At 42.2% G+C, this 19,563-nt stretch overlaps 1 protein-coding gene across 17 annotated transcripts in view; it reads right to left on the bottom strand.

Moving 5' to 3' along the window:
- Positions 1-19,563, bottom strand: part of CD47 (CD47 molecule) — a 31,996-nt gene that overhangs the window by 7,405 nt on the left and 5,028 nt on the right. For 8 of the 17 annotated variants that reach the window (XR_011680163.1, XR_011680164.1, XR_011680165.1 and 5 more), the window contains exons 1-8: positions 14,727-14,882; positions 11,208-11,558; positions 9,818-9,856; positions 6,154-6,243; positions 4,359-4,460; positions 3,902-3,994; positions 3,251-3,346; positions 1,714-1,837 (exon numbers count right to left, since the gene is read on the bottom strand). Coding sequence is in view for 9 of the 17 variants with exons in the window: in XM_071433486.1 (XP_071289587.1) it covers positions 1,737-1,837; positions 3,251-3,346; positions 3,902-3,994; positions 4,359-4,460; positions 6,154-6,243; positions 9,818-9,856; positions 11,208-11,558; positions 14,727-14,772 (918 nt within the window). In the remaining 8 variants the exon portion in view is untranslated. Of the gene's footprint in view, positions 1-1,713; positions 1,838-3,250; positions 3,347-3,901; positions 3,995-4,358; positions 4,461-6,153; positions 6,244-9,817; positions 9,857-11,207; positions 11,559-14,726; positions 14,913-19,563 lie in introns of those variants that run through there. The other 9 variants (XR_011680162.1, XM_071433479.1, XM_071433484.1 and 6 more) reach the window with 4 other exon arrangements.

The raw sequence follows: 19,563 nt of genomic DNA, 5'->3' as shown, positions 1-19,563 counted from the left end.
AAGCAGATGAATAAATGTTGCAATTAACCAAATAAAAACACAGAACCATAGAATTGTTAAGGTTGAAGAAGACCTCCCAGAACATCAAGGCCAAGCAACCAGCAAGCCCAACCCAAGCAACATCACCACCACTAACCCATGTCCCCCAAGGGGCTAAACATCACTTCCAGTGACCATGATTTCACCATGTCCTGGGCAGCCTGTTTCAATCTTTGACCACCCTTCCAGAGAAAAAAAGAAAAAAATTTTCCTAATATCCAATCTAAACCTTCCCCAGCACACCTTGAGGCCATTTCCTCTCATCTTGTCACTTGTTACCTTGGAAAAGGTATTGTCTACTGATAAAACTTACAACAGAGAGTTGTAACACACAGAATTGCAGCTTCCCTGTCCAAAGGTACTTAATTCTATGATCTGGAAATCTTAGAGCCTCTAAGCACTCTTCTGTTTAGGAAACAAATAATCTTATCATGTACAGCATCTGAATTGCTCCACTCATGCACTCAGCTCTAAAGGTGAATTAGGTTACTCACTATTCATTGTGCTTATTTTGGCATGCTAGAATCTACCCCAACAGTCACATTTGACTTCTTCAGCCAGCAAAATCAAACCAGAAATGCAACATTTATGCAGACCATGAGCACACAGCACTGAATACTATACAAGTTTATCAAAGTAAACCAAAGTCAATAAAACATAAATTTATTGTTGTTATTAAAAGGCTTGATTCACATCTGCCGTATTTTTGACTCATCTTCATTTAACCTGGATATCAAATATTAGGCACTCTACCTTAATTTCTTCTCTACTGGAGATTCTCCCTGTCTCAGGGTCCATTTCTGGCCATGCCCACACATGGTGTGCACACATTAACCTGGGAGACTGCATGGTTCAGTGCAGACTTGTGACTGCACTCACTGTAAACACTTCAGCAACCTGAGCCTGGAAGCAACATATCCTCAGTTGCACAGTTCTCTGTCCACAGAGGGTGGACAACAATGAGGTGTTTGAAGAACCTGTGCACAGCTTGAAACCAAAGCCACTCTGACCCAAGCTGTAGAGTCCATGCAATGTTACGCTGTGGTGTGCCAGGATTCCAATCACACAGCATTGCTGGGTTTTGCTTATTTAGCACATCTTTAAATCTCTCATCTTTTTGAGATCTGATGAATAGATCAGTTTCTGAAACAACGCCTTGCTATTCTTTTCTCCTGGGTTTTAAAATTAAGCAGGAGGAAAACCAGGGTTCACTAAAATGAAAGTGTGCCTTCAAATTGCTCTTCTTTTAACCTACCTCTAACTAGTGCAAATCGGTAGGCAGATTTTTGCTTCTTTAAATCCATGTTTTGATAAGCTTTTGTCACCACCATCCCACAACCCACTCCAGAGAATCCTTTACACCCTTTTGCTCTCTTCATTCTAAGATCCAGCTGGCCAACTGTGTAAATGCAGAACTGAAACAGCAACATCCCTCCTACAACTGAAACACTCTTACTTAAGAAACCTGGCTGTGTTGATCTAGAAACAGTTTAAGATGATAAACTGTGGGTTTCTTAACTCAAGATTCCCCACACACTTTATGAAACAAAGCCAACACATACAGAGAACTTCTCAGTAATTTTTAAAACTACGTAACTATGAAATCACACTTGTGCTCAGATAAATTATGTCTACTTGAAAGGAAAATAATGCAGAATATTAAGTGCTACTTACCCATAATAAACACGTAAGCCAGACTAAGCAAACTTGCAATAGCCATAATAGCTGAGCCAGCAATCAGAACAGACCCATGTAACGGAGGACAGGCTGGGAAAACACAGTAAAAGAACTGTGTCAACTGACACAAAAAAAGCAAACACTTATTTTCAGATATAACTGCTTAGTAAAATAAATAAACCTGATACAGACAGGTATATGTTTAATTTCACTTTCAAAGCTATCCCAGAACTACTCCTGCATATTTCTTTTTTTGTATACATTCTTTAATGATACAGAGGCATTTACTGATTTATCCTGCTTAGCTGATACATCTTCAATCCCAACTGTTTTGGCCTGTAATTGTATTACATGACAGAATACAATACTGTTGTTGTTACAACAATCTGTCAGCTCAACCCAGGAGGAGCTGATTCTTCTGACAGTTCAGGGTCACTGAGCTGAACTCCTCAGAGATACAGGTAACACTACAATGCATGTATTGGCGAAGAACACCCTGAAAAAAACTAGGGACACTTTGCATTTACAAGCATTATAAAGCATCCTCAAAAAAATCCTTGAATTAATGCTTTACCAGAAATCTCCCATCAGTTTATTTTACTATTATAACTTACAGAACTTACAAATACTTCCGTAAATACTAAACAAAAAGCATAAAATTCAAATCAAAACTCTACTGAAAGGGCTATCATTTCACCCAGATTGAACAAATCTTTAAAAATCACTTCAAGGAGAAATAGGTCTTAAATCCCCAAACCAATTACTAAAATGAAGAGTATCTGCACAAAACAATAAATCAGGAACATAAAGTGCCTACAAGGAACACGAATATGCATTCTTGCATTCTCCTACTACATATATTGCCAAGGACAACTAGTCCTAAATTGACCCTTTTCTCTGCTGTGGGGTTCTCTGGTGGCACAGGGGAAGGCAGGGAGGCAACAAAGGGAGGCCAGAGGCAGGGATAAGAGACATCACTGTGTGTGGTGGTTCCCTCACCACAGTGACAGTTTGTTCAGTGATGAAACAGAGTGTCGGCCACAACCCCGCTTACAACAGCCTGAGAACAAATCCAGGTTTACTGTTTCTACATTTACCTTCTTAATGTGTTTTTGGCATTCATTGAAATATTAATGGACTCAGTTTAGCAAGGAATGTCTGATTTAATCACTTAACATGTGAAAATTATTATTATTTAATTTCTAAATACCCTAGGCCCCAGTAGGAATAACAATAATAGTCACCCAAAATCAACACTAACATGCAGAATTAAAACAATTAACTTTTTTTTTTTAAAGCAGATGCTCACAGAATGCAGTCATGAAACTGATGTATGTAATACTTCCTTCAGGCTATTATTCTTTCACCACATAAAAGTATTAGCACAGTAGTCCTAAACTACATTTACAGAAGTTACTAGCTAACATTCCATGTAGTAAAGCCATTTTCACGAAGTTTTAGTGTTAGAAATAAAAAAACATCAGGTGTAGACAAGAGTAAAAGGCACACTTTCACAGAAGACTTAAGCGCTTACCTGGGACACACAGTGCAAAACCAACTACAGCAATTATAAATCCAAGAAGTTTTAAACCTATCAGAGCCAATGTTGCCTGCAGTAGACTGTCAAAAACTGGGGAAAAAAGAAATAAAATTATAAAATTTAACTACAGAGATGTAAAATACATCTATTTGCATCATTGCAAATACATCTTTATGCATAATTGCATAAAGGTAGAAATCAGATTCTCCTAAATTATAAGCTCAGCCAACCAGCATGGTAACAAGTCAACAAGTCATTGCAAGTCAAGGCTCCTGTATGTATACATACAATTTTTTATATATATATATATATATATATATATATATAAAACATAATAAACAAACCACAATTAGAAAAAATGGAACCCACATTCTCACAGCCAATTATCCAACCCACTCCTTAAACCCAAGAAGGGTGAGCAGAAATCACTCAGATGTGCTACCCTAAATTCACTGTTCCTACATCTTCTGTGAAGCAACTCAGCCCAACAAACACAGGCTAAACATTTTGTTTCAAGATATTATAAATGTGATGAACCCAGCGTGCTATTGTAGCACCTGTTTATAAAAGTTAGAATATTTTGTAGATTATGGGAGTAGCTCAGTTTGCTTTAATCCATGTGTTAGTGAGTAAAGAAATACTCACCAATTCCAAACATGACGTACTGAAGCGGTACCAAAATCACAGCAGGGACTACAATGAGGCCAAGACCAGCCTGATTCTGTGCAGTATAGCCATCTGCAAACATTTATGTGGGAATCAGTAAAACCAAAATTGTTAGCTGGATAAACGCATAAAGCAACAAACATAAATCACTGGCATCACCAAATTTCCCACTGAACGAACCAGAAGTCACTCTCTAGTCCCTAATATTCACCAAGGCAGTAGGATAGAAAATATACATAAATTTTGAGTCAGTATCTTCCTATGATCACTTGAGGGCCTGACAACTCCAATGCTGTTTCTGCTGTCTGTATAGTCTTTTTATTTAAAAATTTAGTAGATGGCAATTAATAGGCGGTATTAACTTCCATACTACAGATTTGAAGACATTCTTTTCCGCTCTTATTCCCTTAAATTGAGAGCAATTTTAATCACTTACCTTGGATAAAGAGAGCAGCACCTACACCAGCTACAACTGCAAAGATGACAAGTGCTACAATAATGCACACTTTCCTCTGAGATTCAATTTCATATTTTAATCCTTAAAGAGACAGAGAGGAAAACAATCAGACACACAGATTCTCTCACTGAAATACAGATTTATGACTTGGACTGTCCCTAAATAAAGAAACTCAAACTCCTAAAATTTTACAACCATATCCACTCCCAAGATTTAATTTGTTTTATTAATTGATATGGTTAATATGGCTTACTCAGAAAAATGACACCTGGCATCAGGGTTCTAGTCAAATTCTTACTTTCTCCTTTCATGCAATTCAGCTGATATGTTATCAGAATAACTCTGGGACATGGTACAGGTTAATTCAGGTAGATGCACTGCTGATATTTAAATGTTACAGTAAATTTGTTACTCGGGTGGATGTCAAGAGAGGGATTAGAAATTCCAGGTTTCATTCTCTTCTTTATGACACTGTGTGAGCTCAGACACATCACATCACCTCTGTCCCCAAAGGAACTTAAATTCTAAAAGCCAATCATGTAAACAAAAGTCCCAAAAACCCACCTCAAACAAACCAATACAACACCCCCCAACGCACAAAACCAAGAAAACAAATATTCACGAATAGTACACAGAAGAATAATGCCAAATTTAAAAACCTAATTAAAGGCATAAAGTACCATTGGTGGATTCCCAGGTTACCTAAAAGAGTAAAATTTAAAGGAAAAAAAAATGCACCAACACAAAAAAAATCCCAACAAGCAATAAGTACACCCATATTTATAAAGTTAGAGATAGGACACCTCATTTCCCCACAGAAGCCAAGACTTTTCAATGAATTGCCCAGGTACAAAAACATCCAAACATGCTAAAATTACTCTTATAAAATGACAGTGCTTCTCCATTAAATTATTATTTTCCTAAAAATGTTGTAAGTTCTGCTATGAAAGCAGGGCAATGACAAGTTCTGAACAGATCAGAGCTCCTATACCATTATAAAATATGAAAATCAGGAATATAATAATACAGAGATAAAATAATTTTTTAAAGTATGTATTAGTTTTCAACCTTGGACCATGGATAGACCTTTGAAGAGTAACAAACACTTACAGAGATTCATGAAAAAGTAATAAAGGAAGTTATACATAGATAGCTGAATATGTATGTGATTATTACAAATCACTCTGAGTGCAATTACTTTCCATTTCTTACTGAATTGGCTCTTAGCTGAAATGTTTCTTTTTTTTAATTTGTTTACTTTGTAGAGGTCTAAAAATTGAAAAAGGCTGAAAAACTCAAAGACTGAGGTAACAAATTGCACCATCTGAAAGACCAGGCCATAAAGCACACTCTGCATTGCACAGATGTTGGATGACAGTGTATAAAGAACATCTAAGGATGTCTGTCACTGGTAAATTGATGTACTGCCTCTAAAAACATTTAACAAAAGCACCAATGTCAGTGTTAAATTATAACTAAGCCAGTGCTAAAAGACTAATAAAAGAGTTACATTAAAAAGAGAGCACGCCATCCTTCTATCATATTGATTTTATGGCCATATAATGAAACATTTTTGAATTATTCAATAATGTCATGGTGAATCAACTGTGAAGAAAAGCTTCACACATACCACATCTCTGCGTATTATGTGGATCAATTTCCACACATCTTTTAGATGTGAGTATCACCTTTCATTTTACATGGATGCCTTTATGCATGGAAGTGATTTCAGGACAAATCAGCAACTGCAAAGAATTAAAGAGTAAATACTTACCAATAACAGTTAACTGAGCTGCACATAAAATAACAAGTAAGCACACCAATGATATGATGACAGCCCTCTCCACTAGAAGGAACCATGATCCTAGTAAATAAACAAAGAAAAACAGTAGGAAGAGAACAAAAACTGAGCCTATTTCCTTTGTATTTATCATTCCTCTTAGGCTATGCTGTAGATTGCCCAATACTATATGTAATTCAGCATTAAGAATTATAATAGGCTAAGAAACCTACGTCCTCTACCTTTGTATTTTTCTGTGTGACAACCTACTTTTTCAGCACTTCCAGACATCCCAGTATTTTCCAAACTGGAACTATTAACTTCCACTGGAGCAGAGAATATGCTGGTGCTAATTTGTGGCACTACAAGCTACTGAACTTGTGGAATGACAAAAATCTCTGTAAATCAGAAAAAAAACAGTATTTAGGCTAAGCAGAGAAGATACGAAAGGTCTGATCTGATGCCTCCTCAGCCATTCTATTCTACTTTCAATGGCAGTAACTCCAGAAGAAATCTGGATGTGTGGTAAGGAATACAGGAGCTAGCCAAATGAGAGGGAAACAATTTTAAGTCTTCCCAACATCATCCATCCAGATTTTTTCCCCCTGCATTTTGGATGCCACAGGCTGTTCAGTCAGCCATGCTTTAAGACCCTGTAAGCCACCTTCCAACATAAAATTCTGAAAATATCTCCACTGAACTAGAAAATGCAGTTAATTCTTGCATCTCTGCTCATATATTTATTTAGGCTCGCTCAGTGGAATCCAAAGTCTCCATTTCTTACATTATACTTTCCACCATTCCTCTGCCTGCACATTTGCTTCCAAAGAAATTTCTAATCTTTATTAAGATGCATTTGTTGCATTTTTCTCCATACATAGAAGTTGTATCTGTGTTGCTCCAAAAACATGTAATTATGCAGCAATACCTCACAATTTTAAATGCCAATTAAATACCCTGAGGGCAGCTTCTAAGTTCACAAATTTCCCTCTTTTCCTCCCCTCCTCCCACAAGAGGTCACAGAAGGTAGATATAGCGCATACAACAGAAATACAAGGCAAACATTAAGCTGAAGGCAAGAAAATGGAGAAATTGCTTCTAACTTATAACTCACTGTCCTGCTTTGAAAAAGAAGTGAGATTTTTTGGAGTTTGGTGGTCAAACCAATGGATTTGAATACTGGCACCTGGTGTGGCCACTGAGGACACGGATACACCTCTGAGAACACGGGGTTAAAAGCAGAGAACTCCCAGGAAAACTTTCTCTTGGTTCTGGTGGGTGAAAGAGGTCAGAGCTCCCCTGCCCACCTGAGGGTTGGGCGGGAGAGGGGCAGCCATGTGGCCGGGTGAGGTAGGCCAGGGCCTTGGGCAGAGAAGGGAGGTGAAGGCCCAGAAGGAGAAAGAGGGAGAGAGAGAGAGAGCTTGAAAGCTTGAAGGGGGGGGGGGGGGGGGGGCGGCAAGAAGGTGCCCAGCAGGGCAGTCATGGGAGTTCTGGACAGGCAGAGTCCGAGATTTTAACCCTTTTCTTGGATGATGGAAACCTTATAAATGCTGATCCAAGAGAGATAGAGATGAAATAGAAGGAAATGGGCAAGTGTGATGGAAGTTTGTGCAAGTGAAAGATGTCAGAAGAGTTGAGAAGAATCCTAGCTGGGAGGAGGTGATGGAGTGGCCTTTGGCTGGACTTTTCTTGTATAGCCATGGGCAGAACTATTTATTTTTCCTGTTACACATAGACTGCATTTAGGGGGGAGGCAATGGCTTGGAGGCAAGAGAGTGCAGTGATGTGATGTGAAGGAGTGCGTGAACAGAGACAGTGGGTGAGGAGGGTGATGGTGGTGCCCTCCGTCTTCAGGGAAGAAGATCCCTGTTCTCAAGACCCCTCGGCCCCAGGGGGTGAATTTGTGAGGGGACAGGTGCCCCAAAAGTGAGAGACTGTGCTTTTTTGGAACTGGACAAAGCATCCTTAAAAGGGGAACCCTAGAAGCAGCTCTGGTCCATGCACAGTGGTGAGGGCACTGGGCATGGAAGGAAGATGTCACGATGGCAAATGTTCTCCGGGCGGTGCCACATGTGACATGGAAACATAAGAGGTCTCAACTGTGTTTCCAGGGGAAGCCTATGGCACAAGAGGGACTCCTCTGTCCTTGATGAACTGAGAATTGATTATCTAAAGGGTGGTGATGGACTGAGAGTCGGTGATCTGAGGGCTGGTAACTGAATTGAGAATCCAAGGTTTTGTCCTACTGTGATGTATTGGAAATTTGGTAGGGGAAGGAGGAATATTTTTGGAAGGTTTTCATTCTGAGTTCCGTGTGTGTTCCTTTTTACATATAGTTGTCAGTTAATAAAGTTTTTTTTTCTTTATTTCTAAGCTGGAGCCTGCTTTGCTCTATTTCTGATCACATCTCACAGTAGACACCAGGAAGAGTATCTATTCATGGGGGAACTGGCATTGTGCCAGCGCCAAACCATGACACTCACCAAAACAAGGTTGATTCACTGAATTGTTTAATGCAAGGCTTTTTGCTTTATTTGCAATATTGAAAAAGCAACTAATATTGAACAGTAACTTGTAATGCACAGTGGCCGCTCCCTAGATAAGCCAAATCCCAGTAATGTTGCTTGATGCAACTGAAAATAATTTAAGTAACTGCAAGCAGAGACTCAGAGCCACTTCACTTCCTCTGCCGCATTTCCAGCTGACACCATCCAGCGTAAAGAGAAAGCAACCAAGAAGCCTGCTATCTGCTGGAGCTTCAGCATGCAACACAGAATCATGTGTGGTCCTGGAGTCTGAAAGAATTTCCTGTACAGAAGAGTCTGCAATACTGCAGACACACACAACATGCAAGGAAGAGGAACTGCTGAAAGCATTTTCCTGGAAATATACTTCCCTTACTCTGGTGCTTCATAGTAATCAACTGAATTCCTGGCATAAAGCAGTGTTTTGAGAGCCAATATAGGGCAGTCAGTTCCAAGCTAAGAAGAGAGACTTCCAGACTGGGAAGAGAAAAGTGAAGAGAAGAGTAAAGGGAAAGAAAACAGGGGAAAAAGGCAAGGAAGAAAAGAAACAAGAAGGACGATGAAAGAAGAGAAGCAAAAAAGCAGCAAGAAAAAAGATGAAAGATGATGAAGAGAGGAAAAAGAAAATGAAACAGAAAACTTGACAGTCACTCTCCTGATCAGGAAAGTGTGTCTGTGCACAAAGACGAGGGCACTTGCACAGAAATCGTGCTCACGCTCTTACCCACTGCCTAGGTGAATCCAGGAATTTTTTAAGAGAGATGGAGGATAGCTGCCTCTTGTATGACTATCTTTGTTAAAGCATCAATTGGAACATGCTAGTAGTGACAGCATGAATTCATTGCTCAGAAATGACACAGTGAAGACTGGTACAGGATTTCCATTATCCACTAACCCTTTTCAAAACTCACTCACTAAACTTTCTTCGATTAGCTTATTGTCTCAGGAGTTTCTCTAGAAGACTGAGGAGGAGCAAGCAACAAAAAGTTGTGCAGAAGAACTGAGAGAGAGAGCAAGCAACTTCCTTCAGCCTCAAACTTAAGTTTTCCTTCAGCCTCAAACCTAAGTTTTACATTTTCTAGCATATACTCTCAAACCTAATGCAACCTCAAAACTAAGAGTTTTTCACTAACCATATTTCTCCTTTGATGTTTCATCGCCGCAACTGACAACTAGAAAATGAAATTAGAAAAATTATATCAGTTTCCTGCTCTGTTGTCATTATACCGATTTCTTAATTATAAACACAAAGAAAATAAAACTTGCAAATGGGACTTGATTCTCCTACATTCTCATGCCTTGCTTCCTCTTCTGGAGAGTAACACTGAATTGTATAAACAGTCAAAAAAGTCTGAATAAGCTGTAAGAGAATGAAGGAAACAGAAACCGTGTATACCTCTTCCCTGTTTTTGCAGCATTCTAAGAAAAGAATGATATTCTAGCATCTTCCCTTTCAGTGGCTGTGCCCTTCTCAATTTCAGGATCACGTTTGCTATGCAGGTTATATGGTTAACTCAACAACTAGATCCAAATGAAAATTACACAAATGCCTGCAGGAGGACACAAACAACATCTGTTTGAGCTTCACAAATATTTTATTGTAAAGTGCGAAAACTAATATCAAAACCAAAAAAAATTCTGGAGTGCGTGGGTAAGGCTCCATGTGCTACATATATGCAACATATTCAGTGCTTCTGAGCAGCTCTCCAGAGGCAAGTCTTGTGCAAAACAGATGAGCAGGGCACACCTATGTCCGGTGAAACTGTCATATCTGGACAGATGGCACTGGACAGACAACACAGGTACAGCAGAAGCCATTATCCAACAGCTGAGGTGCTGGAGAACATGGGCTGGGACTGGCAAGATAAAGTAAAACAGCTCTCTAGATGAGAAATTCATTTAGTGAATCTCATTCATTTTAACATCACTTTAAACACCATCTTTTGAAGATGACATTTAATGCTAGAAAACCACAACAAGCTGCCATCTAGCAGAAGCATTTTTAACCTCGCTAGAAAACTGCCTACTTTCAGACTGAGTTTTAGAGCTCTTAAAACAGAATTTCTATTAGTTCTACCTGTAGTTTTCCAGCAGAGTTAAAGGTTGCAAGAAGCAATTCTTCCAAGAAAAGATCTCTGCAGACACTGTGATGGATGTATACATTCCAGTATTATGAAGTTGATCAGAAATATGTCACACAATAACATGAGACTGCTGAATATATCAGCATCTTCATAATCAAAAAATATGTGGGAAAACATAAATTTTCCTATATGGGACCTAAATGATGCTCAGACATTATTACAGAATGAAAAAATGTGTTCAGATCTTTCCCATGGAAGCACTCCCCTCTAACTTAAACCTAAATAAGCCATATTAGCTTACAAGTTAGAAGGCCTGGGTGCTACATATTTTATATTTCACTTTAAAGGATCACATTGCCATGTTCGTTATTTTCTCTTTCCCTTAAGATTTGTTTGCTTTCCCTTCCAATAGGTTCTGAAACAATAGGAGGCAACTCACCTGAGCTGGTTATAAGTTGCATTTTTATTTTTCCTTCTCTGTTTGATTCTGTTACTTTACAGCTGTAATTTCCAACAGTTGCTTGTGCACTGTCAAGCACCAGCGAGGCCACACCCTTGATTAATTCCGACGGCGATAGAAGTCTTGCAGACGAAAATGAGGGATGAGTATTAACAATCTTGGTTCCTCCATGATAAGAAAAAATTATAACTCCTTGCCTTGTCCATGTAACAAACATGACATTTTCATTGTTCTGGATTAGATTATTCACGTAACAAGGTAAAACTACGGTTTCATTACAGTCATTTTTTTCTACAATACTCATCCCAGAAAGCCTCAACTGGGCAGAACCTACAAAGAAAAATGAAAATGGACACATTCAGAATTATTTCTTAATACTCAAAAACAAAGAAGAAATAATTACAACAAGTGAATTGGGAAAACAAAACAAACTCTCCCATGAAACCACAAAAAGAGAATCACGCTTTAAGGGATCAACAGAAGATGAAAAAAAAGACATTATTATAATTCTACTTACTACACAATTCTAATTCTACACAAACTCAAGCCATTCTCACCATAATTTAATATATAGATATGTTAACCCATCATACACTTGAAAAAAAAATTTGGGTTGCCATTTATTTACTTGGACACTTCTATTTCACATGAGGAAATACCGTCTGGTTTCTGCAAAACATACAGATAACATTAACCATAGACTGTGCCACTCATGTTCAGTTTTTTGCTGCTGATCACACAATATAAACTGAGGTCCAGCCATCAGCTCCACCCAAGCTCCCTTTACATCTCATTAAGGACACAGGGAAGAAAGTCTCATTATTACACTTCTGAGGAAAGGCAGGCAGGGCAGCTTAATCAAGAAAGCTTTATCACTTGTTCCCTCTTATCTCTGAAGGTGGAGCCAAATACCCATAGGTTTAGATCACTTCTTGCAAATTCTCTTTTCCTTTCCAGTGGAGAACGTGCACACGCAATACCATATATTAAATAAGATTACTACCTAGTATTTGACTGCATACACAACAAAATGGAAAATGGAGAATTTGTAAAAATCACCAACCTGTACTACAAATCACCATGACTAATGTCTCTAACAATCACATTCAATGCAGGTGAGGAAAAATAAACACCTCAAAGGATTATGTTACCATTGCTGGGATTTCCCATCTCCCTCCCACATGGCACCACAGTTCTAAAACAGTAGTACTGACTGACAACTGTTTCAAGACAGACCTCAGCCCTATGCCAAGATTTCATTAGAAATGAAGATTTATTCACTAGCTCTTAAGAATATCAAAAATTGTAACAGCAGTATATAAATTACATCAGAAACCAGAAAAAATAGGTTAATTAAACTAGCTTGGATGTAAGCTATGAGGGCTTTGAATATTTTATTTTCTCTATTTTTCCTTGTTTGTATGAAATCATAACAAAGTTTAATAGCTTTCTTCATAGTAATTGCTCCCCAAAATCCCAGAGCCATTAATAATTCAAAATGCTTTACTACATCCATCTGATAAAACCAAATATGGGAAAGGATATGACAATCCCCTAATACTGTAAGCACTGACACTTAAGAACTGGAATAGCTCCAGGGACTTCAGGGAAACTACTTATACTCATATGTATAAAACCAGCTCAGAATGATGATATGTATTTAATAACTAAACTTAATAAGGGCAAGGGGAGAAAGAAAAAAAAAAGGAGAGGAAAAAAAAAAAGTTATGTCACTATTTGCAGTAGCTCTTTAATTTTTTTCCCCTCAAATCAAGAGTCTCAGATCACATTCTAAAAAAACCACTCCTGTTTTAAATATTGCTTTAATATTCTAACACTATTTCCTGGATTACTACTGAATAACAAAAGCTTAAAATAAACTGGCTCTGTATATATTATGCATGACGGTATTTCACAATGAGGAAGAAGTATTCTCTGGTTTACTCACTGTGTTGCATTTTTAAACTAATAAAAGTAACAAAGGCAGGACAAAGGAGCCATACAGAAACCTCAACCTATGCCCTAATAAAAATCAAACATATACAATTAAAACCTTCAATGGTTCTTTGTGAAATAAATTTCACATCTGTTTCACACTAAATCATGATAATAACTGTTGGAATTTTTCTTCTTTTTCAGAGCCAGCACATTTACATTTTCGCGGGCTCAGTCCTCTGCGACCCGGCTGCTTAGACAGAAGAGGTTGTGTGGCTGCTCTCCCACTAAAGGGAGTCCCACGGCTTCCTGCAGATGGTACTTCCACGACCGACTTCCCAACAATTCTGGTGCTAAGAGGAAACCAAGAGAACCCTCTCCCACCAGTTACCATATCCTGCAGGCAGTGGATTACTGGGTGGGCTCTTCGCCTCCAACTTTCTGGTAGATTATCATCTTAGAGGTGTCACATGAAGGTGGCAATTTTAGAGCCTTACACTACGCAGCGTGGGGGCTTCTGAAGAACTTGCAGTTGCGAAGCTGCCACAGAAAGGCTCTGCACATGCAGAGCAAATTCAGAACTGCTGCACACAGTTGGCAGAACTGGTTAAGTGTGGTCACTGCACCTGATGGGAGCCGGCCCTTCTCAGCTCCTCATGCAAACCACGCTGGGGCACTTGATATTTAAACAAGCCTACGGCTAACTCCGGAACCCAGACTGGGATTTCGACATGAGGTTTAAACACGCAAGTTTCGATGTGTTGCTTACTGACAGAACAACACTACAGCACCTGCACCTCGCTGAAATCTTTTTAGCTCTGTCCCCCCACCGAGTTTCTTCTCAAGGCAGAGAAATAAGAATTTAAGACTGTGCAATGCCAACTGCACTTCGATGGCACACAAATCTACTAGAGATCAAGAAACGCCGCTAACCCTAGACCCTGTGCAGCGGGGGACCAGCGTGCCAGTTTAGGAAAGCACAGGGAGCTGAGCTGCCCTAATGCACAGGGAGGTGAGGAGCAAAGCTCTGGGCACGCTGTCTCTCCTCTCCCCCGCAACTTCTGAGGGGAGCAGCCCACCGCCGGCCCCGGGGACAATGCGGGGAGCGGCGGGGGCTGGATAACAGCGTGTATTGCGGGCGTGTGTGTGTGTCCCCGCTCCTTCCCAAAGGATGGCGACCTGCCACTGCGGACCCGCGGTCCCACACGCGCCGGCTGCCAGCAGGAACAGCCGGGAGTTCCGGGCAGGAGCGCCGCATGTCCCCTCACCGAGCGGCAGAGGACGGGCGGCGGCCGCTCCGCTCCGCCCCGCTGGCCCCGGGACCGGCCCCCGTCCGCCGCCACCGCCAGCCTAGCCTCCCCTTCCCGCGCTCGGAGGGCGGCTCAGCCTTTCCCTCGCACCCGCCTCGCACTCCGGCGGCCTCGCCGGAGACACCACCGCGGTACTCGCGCCGGGACTGCACGGGATGCGCCTCGGGGCGACCGCTGCGGCCGCGGTCGGAGCAGTCGGGACGACGAGGGAAGGGGAGAGAAAGGCAGGAGGGCGGGCCCGGCGGGCACTCACCTGCGCGCAGGGCACCGAGCAGCACGGAAGCGGCCAGCACCCACATGGCGGAGCGGCGGCGGTAGCGCGGCCCGGCACAGCGGCAGCTCGAGCGGAGCCGCAGCGGGCGGGCGGCGGAGGATGGGGGTGGGGGGGGGGGCGCTCGCACCGCTGATTGGCTACGCTTCTGGCGCGGGGGGCGGGGCCGCCTTCACTAGCAGCCGCGCTTCCCGCCCCCCCCCCCCCCCCCCCCGGTACTCCGCAGCAGCCCGCGGGAGTTGCGCTGCGATAAGACTTGTTTATGGTGGTGTTTCGTGTCTTTTTAAAGTGATTAGCAGGACATATATCCCATGCCCGCCTGAGCTCCGGAGCCGCGGTGTTGTGGATCGCGTTTCCCCGCACGCACAGCGTGGCGTTCGGGGCCGCTTAAAATGGCTGCCAGGGGAAGATGCCGGCTCCAATAAAAGGGGAAGCGTTGACAGAGTGACTCTTCCACCGCTTTGTTGATTACGAAACATCTTGATTTTTTTGAAGGGCAAAAACCCCGTTGGGGTGGGCAGGGCAGCGGCCCGGCGGGGGCGGGAGGAGACGGAGGGAGCGCTTTCGTTTGCCCCGTCCCTTCCCCTTAGTCAGCTGACGCCGGGGGCTGAGGGCGTCCTCCTTATCGCTAAAAGCCTGTGGGAGACCAGCTTTGCCAGGGGTACGTTTGCTCCTGGCTGTAGTCATATGCACTAAGTGCAAGTGAAACACAAAGTGTTCAAAAACACTGAAGGACTTGTAAGTGATCAGTTGTTGAACTTAATTTAAAAGCGAGGATAAATGCTCCTTTTTCTTATGTTTGCAATAATACATACATTTGACTATTTCAGCAAATGTTTCAGCGAGATTTTTTTTCCAGGAGTAGCTCTTCTTAGAACTTTTAATGTAGAGTTACCTTAAAATTTTGAATCTAAGCATACTTTGTTCTCAAACATACGTGTTGGTGAGGCATTAAAAAAAGGACTGTTAAATATATTTGGGGAACAGACCTGTATGTACATTTATAGATATGTTTATATTTACAATGTTGTTACAAGTCCCAAAGTTCAACAGAGGATGAAAGCAAGGGCAGAATCAAAATTCTGTGAGAAACTGAGTTTCCATAGGTTTTATGTCTCATGCAGATTTACTGCATTTATGGGGTTTTGCAACATTTATATTGGCTTTATTGGGTGGGTCTACCCCACAAACACCCCCCTGCTTCCTAAGTCTCTATTCCCTTAAATTCTCCCCTGGCGAATTAATCACTCCCAAAGTGATTAATGGGTACTGATGCCTTGGCTGCCGCGTTTGTTTCCTCCAGATATTCATAAAGCACTCAGACATCCTCCGGCATTCAAGTTTAGTAAAAAGCCTTGAGCTGTGGGAACCATCTGACTTGAGAAATGATGGAGGGGGCTGGCACAAAGCTGCTGATCCTGCTCCTGCCAGACTGACTCAGATGATGTTCTCTGGAGGCCAGAAGAGACAAGCTGGAGCAGTGGGTAGCAGGGAAGACATGTCTGCGTCAGCCATAGCTCATATCTGTAACTGGCCTGCGTGCCAGCACGTTGATAGCCACAGGCACCGGGGTCCCCTTTGTGGGGAGCTGCGCAGCATTTTCTGTAAGAAAACCAGGGATGCTCTCCTGCTGCAAAGAGAAGGCTACAGCTGCAGCACACACTTGTCCCTGTTGCTAAGGTAACACATATCACACCCACACTGGCCTAGAAGCAAAACAGCACACATGGGAAATTTCGGAGGGCCAGGAGCCTTGCGTGGGAGAGCACTGCTCTCTCAGGTGCTGCTGCCTCCTGTACTACCGAGCCAAGTCTCATAAATCCCTCAAAGATAACTCTTTGCACGCAGTTTCCCTGATTGTGTTGGAGGTTGCTGTGCCATCCAGCTAAGTGTGCACCTGAAATAATTTGTCTTGTAATGCTCTGCCTTCTGCTGCTGAGAAATGTCTGCAATGCCTCTGCTTGCTGATGGTTTTGGGCAGCAGGACTGTGCAGAACAAGACAGTTCAGATGCCCACTGAAGCAAAGGTTGGGCAGCTCTGCTTTCTGTTCTGAACCAGGAACACAGAGCAACCCCTGCTGTAATACGAGAGCTGCATGCTTTTAACCACTTTCTAACATCACTCTTGTTTTGCCCAGCAGTACATGCTGTAGAGGCTCACAGAGAAACACATCTCAGCAGCTGTGAAAAGCACAGTTGCTGTCGCAACGCCGTGTTTAAATCCAAGTGCTCCAAAAGTGAGAGGTCATATATTTTGAAAACTGTCTGAGTCTCTCATTTATGACTTTCAAGGCACACTTCTGGTCTTTAAATTAGGCAACTTATTTTATTACCACTACTAGGCATGGATCTGCCATTTTATACTGTTTTACAGCTCTTTGGAATGCCATTGATCACTCTCTGGGGTCAGCAAGCTGTAACAGGCACGAGTCACATACAAAAGCCAATGTACGGGAGGCAGTAGCTGCTGTGGCTGGCAGGAAGCTGCTGAAGAGTGACATAAAAGCCTGAGTGCCTAAAGCAAAGGGTGTCAGTAGCTGTGATTTGTCAAACCGACTCTGAGGGCTGTCTCCCTTGGCAAGAAATACAGTGGCCAGGCTTCCATCTGTGTTCCCGGACCCACTCACCACAGGTACCCTACCCTAACAAAGTAACCACCCACACCCAGAGCTCACCAGGCAACAATGTGATGGGAAATACCTTGTTCTCCCTAAGGCTCCACAAAGGATTCACAGAGCAGCCTTTTATCCCTTTCCTTTCTGATCTGGAAACATAAGCGTGCCGAGGTTAAATGAACTGACTAAGGTTGCATAATTAGCCAGTGGCAGAGCTGAGAATAGACACCATCTCCATTTATTCAGGCCTAACATCTAACTCTCAGGCCCTTCTTCGGGGCACAGGCAGGCTAGCAAAATTGTGTATCACAGCTGTATAGAATATGACATTTTTAGAACAGGCTTAACTCTAAGCTTACTATAGTTCTGAAAAAAAAAAAAAAGCCCAAACCAAAACCAAACCCAACAAAAACACAGGAAAAAAATCTTTTTACAAGTGCTCCTGCCTGGATAAGAAGGTAAAAATGGAATTCAAGTGACATTTATAAATATTAATGGACTTCTAAGCACTAGCACATTAAATAAGTTCCCAAGGGCCAAAGCCTGAATTAACTTTGAGTAATACTTGCTGAAGACTTAGGCAAAAATAAAGCAATGCTGTGAAGAAATGTTAACCTTTCACAGATGTTTAGTAGGGCTAAAATGCAGTCATTTGTCCTCCATTTAAAAACAAACTGTTTTAGGGAAACAGTGCTTCTTTCATGCTCCCAACCCTCCCCTTCTTCGCTTACTGTCTTTCTACTCTTGTTGTATATTTGAATGCATTTTTTTTGCAATTTCCTTTCTTCAGCTGCTGCTGTAGCTGCTGGGATTCATCAGGCAACTTAGTGACATTAGTGACTTAGTGGGGGATGTGGGAGACAAGAAATCCTGTTCACTCTTGCTCAACAGAAAGCGCTCTGGGAAAGGTTCAGCTAACAGCGAGATAAGGGGGGCGAAACTCCAGCCTCTGAAACTCTCCTGCCACGAGGGCTTCTGAAAGCAGATTTCTGTTCCAGGTCACTGAACTCCTGCTGCAGGCTGCAGCTGAGACAGCCAGGCAGACAACCTGGGGGTTACCTGCTGCTGTCCTCCACTTACATAAGACCTGGAGAACTGGATCAGGTTATTGACAAGCCAAGAGGAATTACATGTCACAGTAGCTAGGCAGTGAAGATGGTGATCTGCTTTCATCTTAGGCATTTTGCTCCTTCCAAGAACATCCTGTAATGGTGAAGCAGTATGTCTCATTCCGGGGAAAGGTTCAGCTAAGTTACTTGGTTCTCAAGGGTTCTAAAAACCTCTCATTTCACACCAGATTCACTCAGAGAGAGGGTCATTTCTTCTATTCTTCAATTTAAGGAGAAATGTTCACAGCTTTGAAGCTGTTTAAAGACATGACTTCCATGCAGTGCAAGTCAGACTCCCTTTTGATGTCAGAGAGTGTTAGGTTCTACCTGTCCTCAAATCTGGCTCAGTCACCTAAATGCATTTTCAAAGCTGGCCTTAGCAGCTTTCATTAGTGGCTGGCAGATCTCTGAGCACAGAGAACACACTGTCCTCCACACTAGTGAGTCTTTGTTAGTAGTGCACCCATTATGTTCAATTAGTCACAGCATGGAGCATATGCTGACCGTGCCTTGCACTTTGCCTGTCTGTCCTGCCTGGGGGCACCTAGCAGCCCAGCCCAGCCCAGCCACCACCCAGGTTCTGCAGCCTACAAATACAGGCCCAGGGCAACACAGTGCCACTGCCTGCATCAGCACAAGATCCCTGCATCACAGCCAGCAGAAAAAAAGGCTGTGCCTGCTCTTGCTCAGCACTGCAGCCACAGCCACAGTGATGTCCCCTATGAAATCACACCCATGGACAAGAACGGTACATTTTGTGAGATGTCTGCAGAGACACCCGTGCCCACTGACTCTCCAGGGCTGCAGACTGGCTGGCTGGCTGCCTTCAGCCAGAATGGGCTGAAGATCAGCTGAGGCCTCCTAGACTTCCTTGACATGGCACAATTTCAGTGTGGTCTTGTGCTTTGTCCTCTCCCTCCTCCTCCTCCTTAGCCCCAACCCAGTCTGCTGCTTTCACAAAATCCATAGAAATAGAATTATCATGAAGATGTCTGCCTCTGGCAGTTTTTTCTTTGGAAATAATTATAATTGGCTGCAGCGGCTAAAAACTTATCGGTGTAGACAGATGACAGACAGTACAATCACATAAGCTTC

The sequence above is a fragment of the Agelaius tricolor genome, unplaced genomic scaffold (genome assembly GCF_023055355.1).
Source record: "Agelaius tricolor isolate 1412-34295 unplaced genomic scaffold, bAgeTri1.0.p SCAF_9, whole genome shotgun sequence".
Lineage (NCBI taxonomy): Eukaryota > Metazoa > Chordata > Aves > Passeriformes > Icteridae > Agelaius > Agelaius tricolor.
Note: the sequence above shows the minus strand (reverse complement) of the source record. Positions and strands in the feature narration are given on the sequence as shown.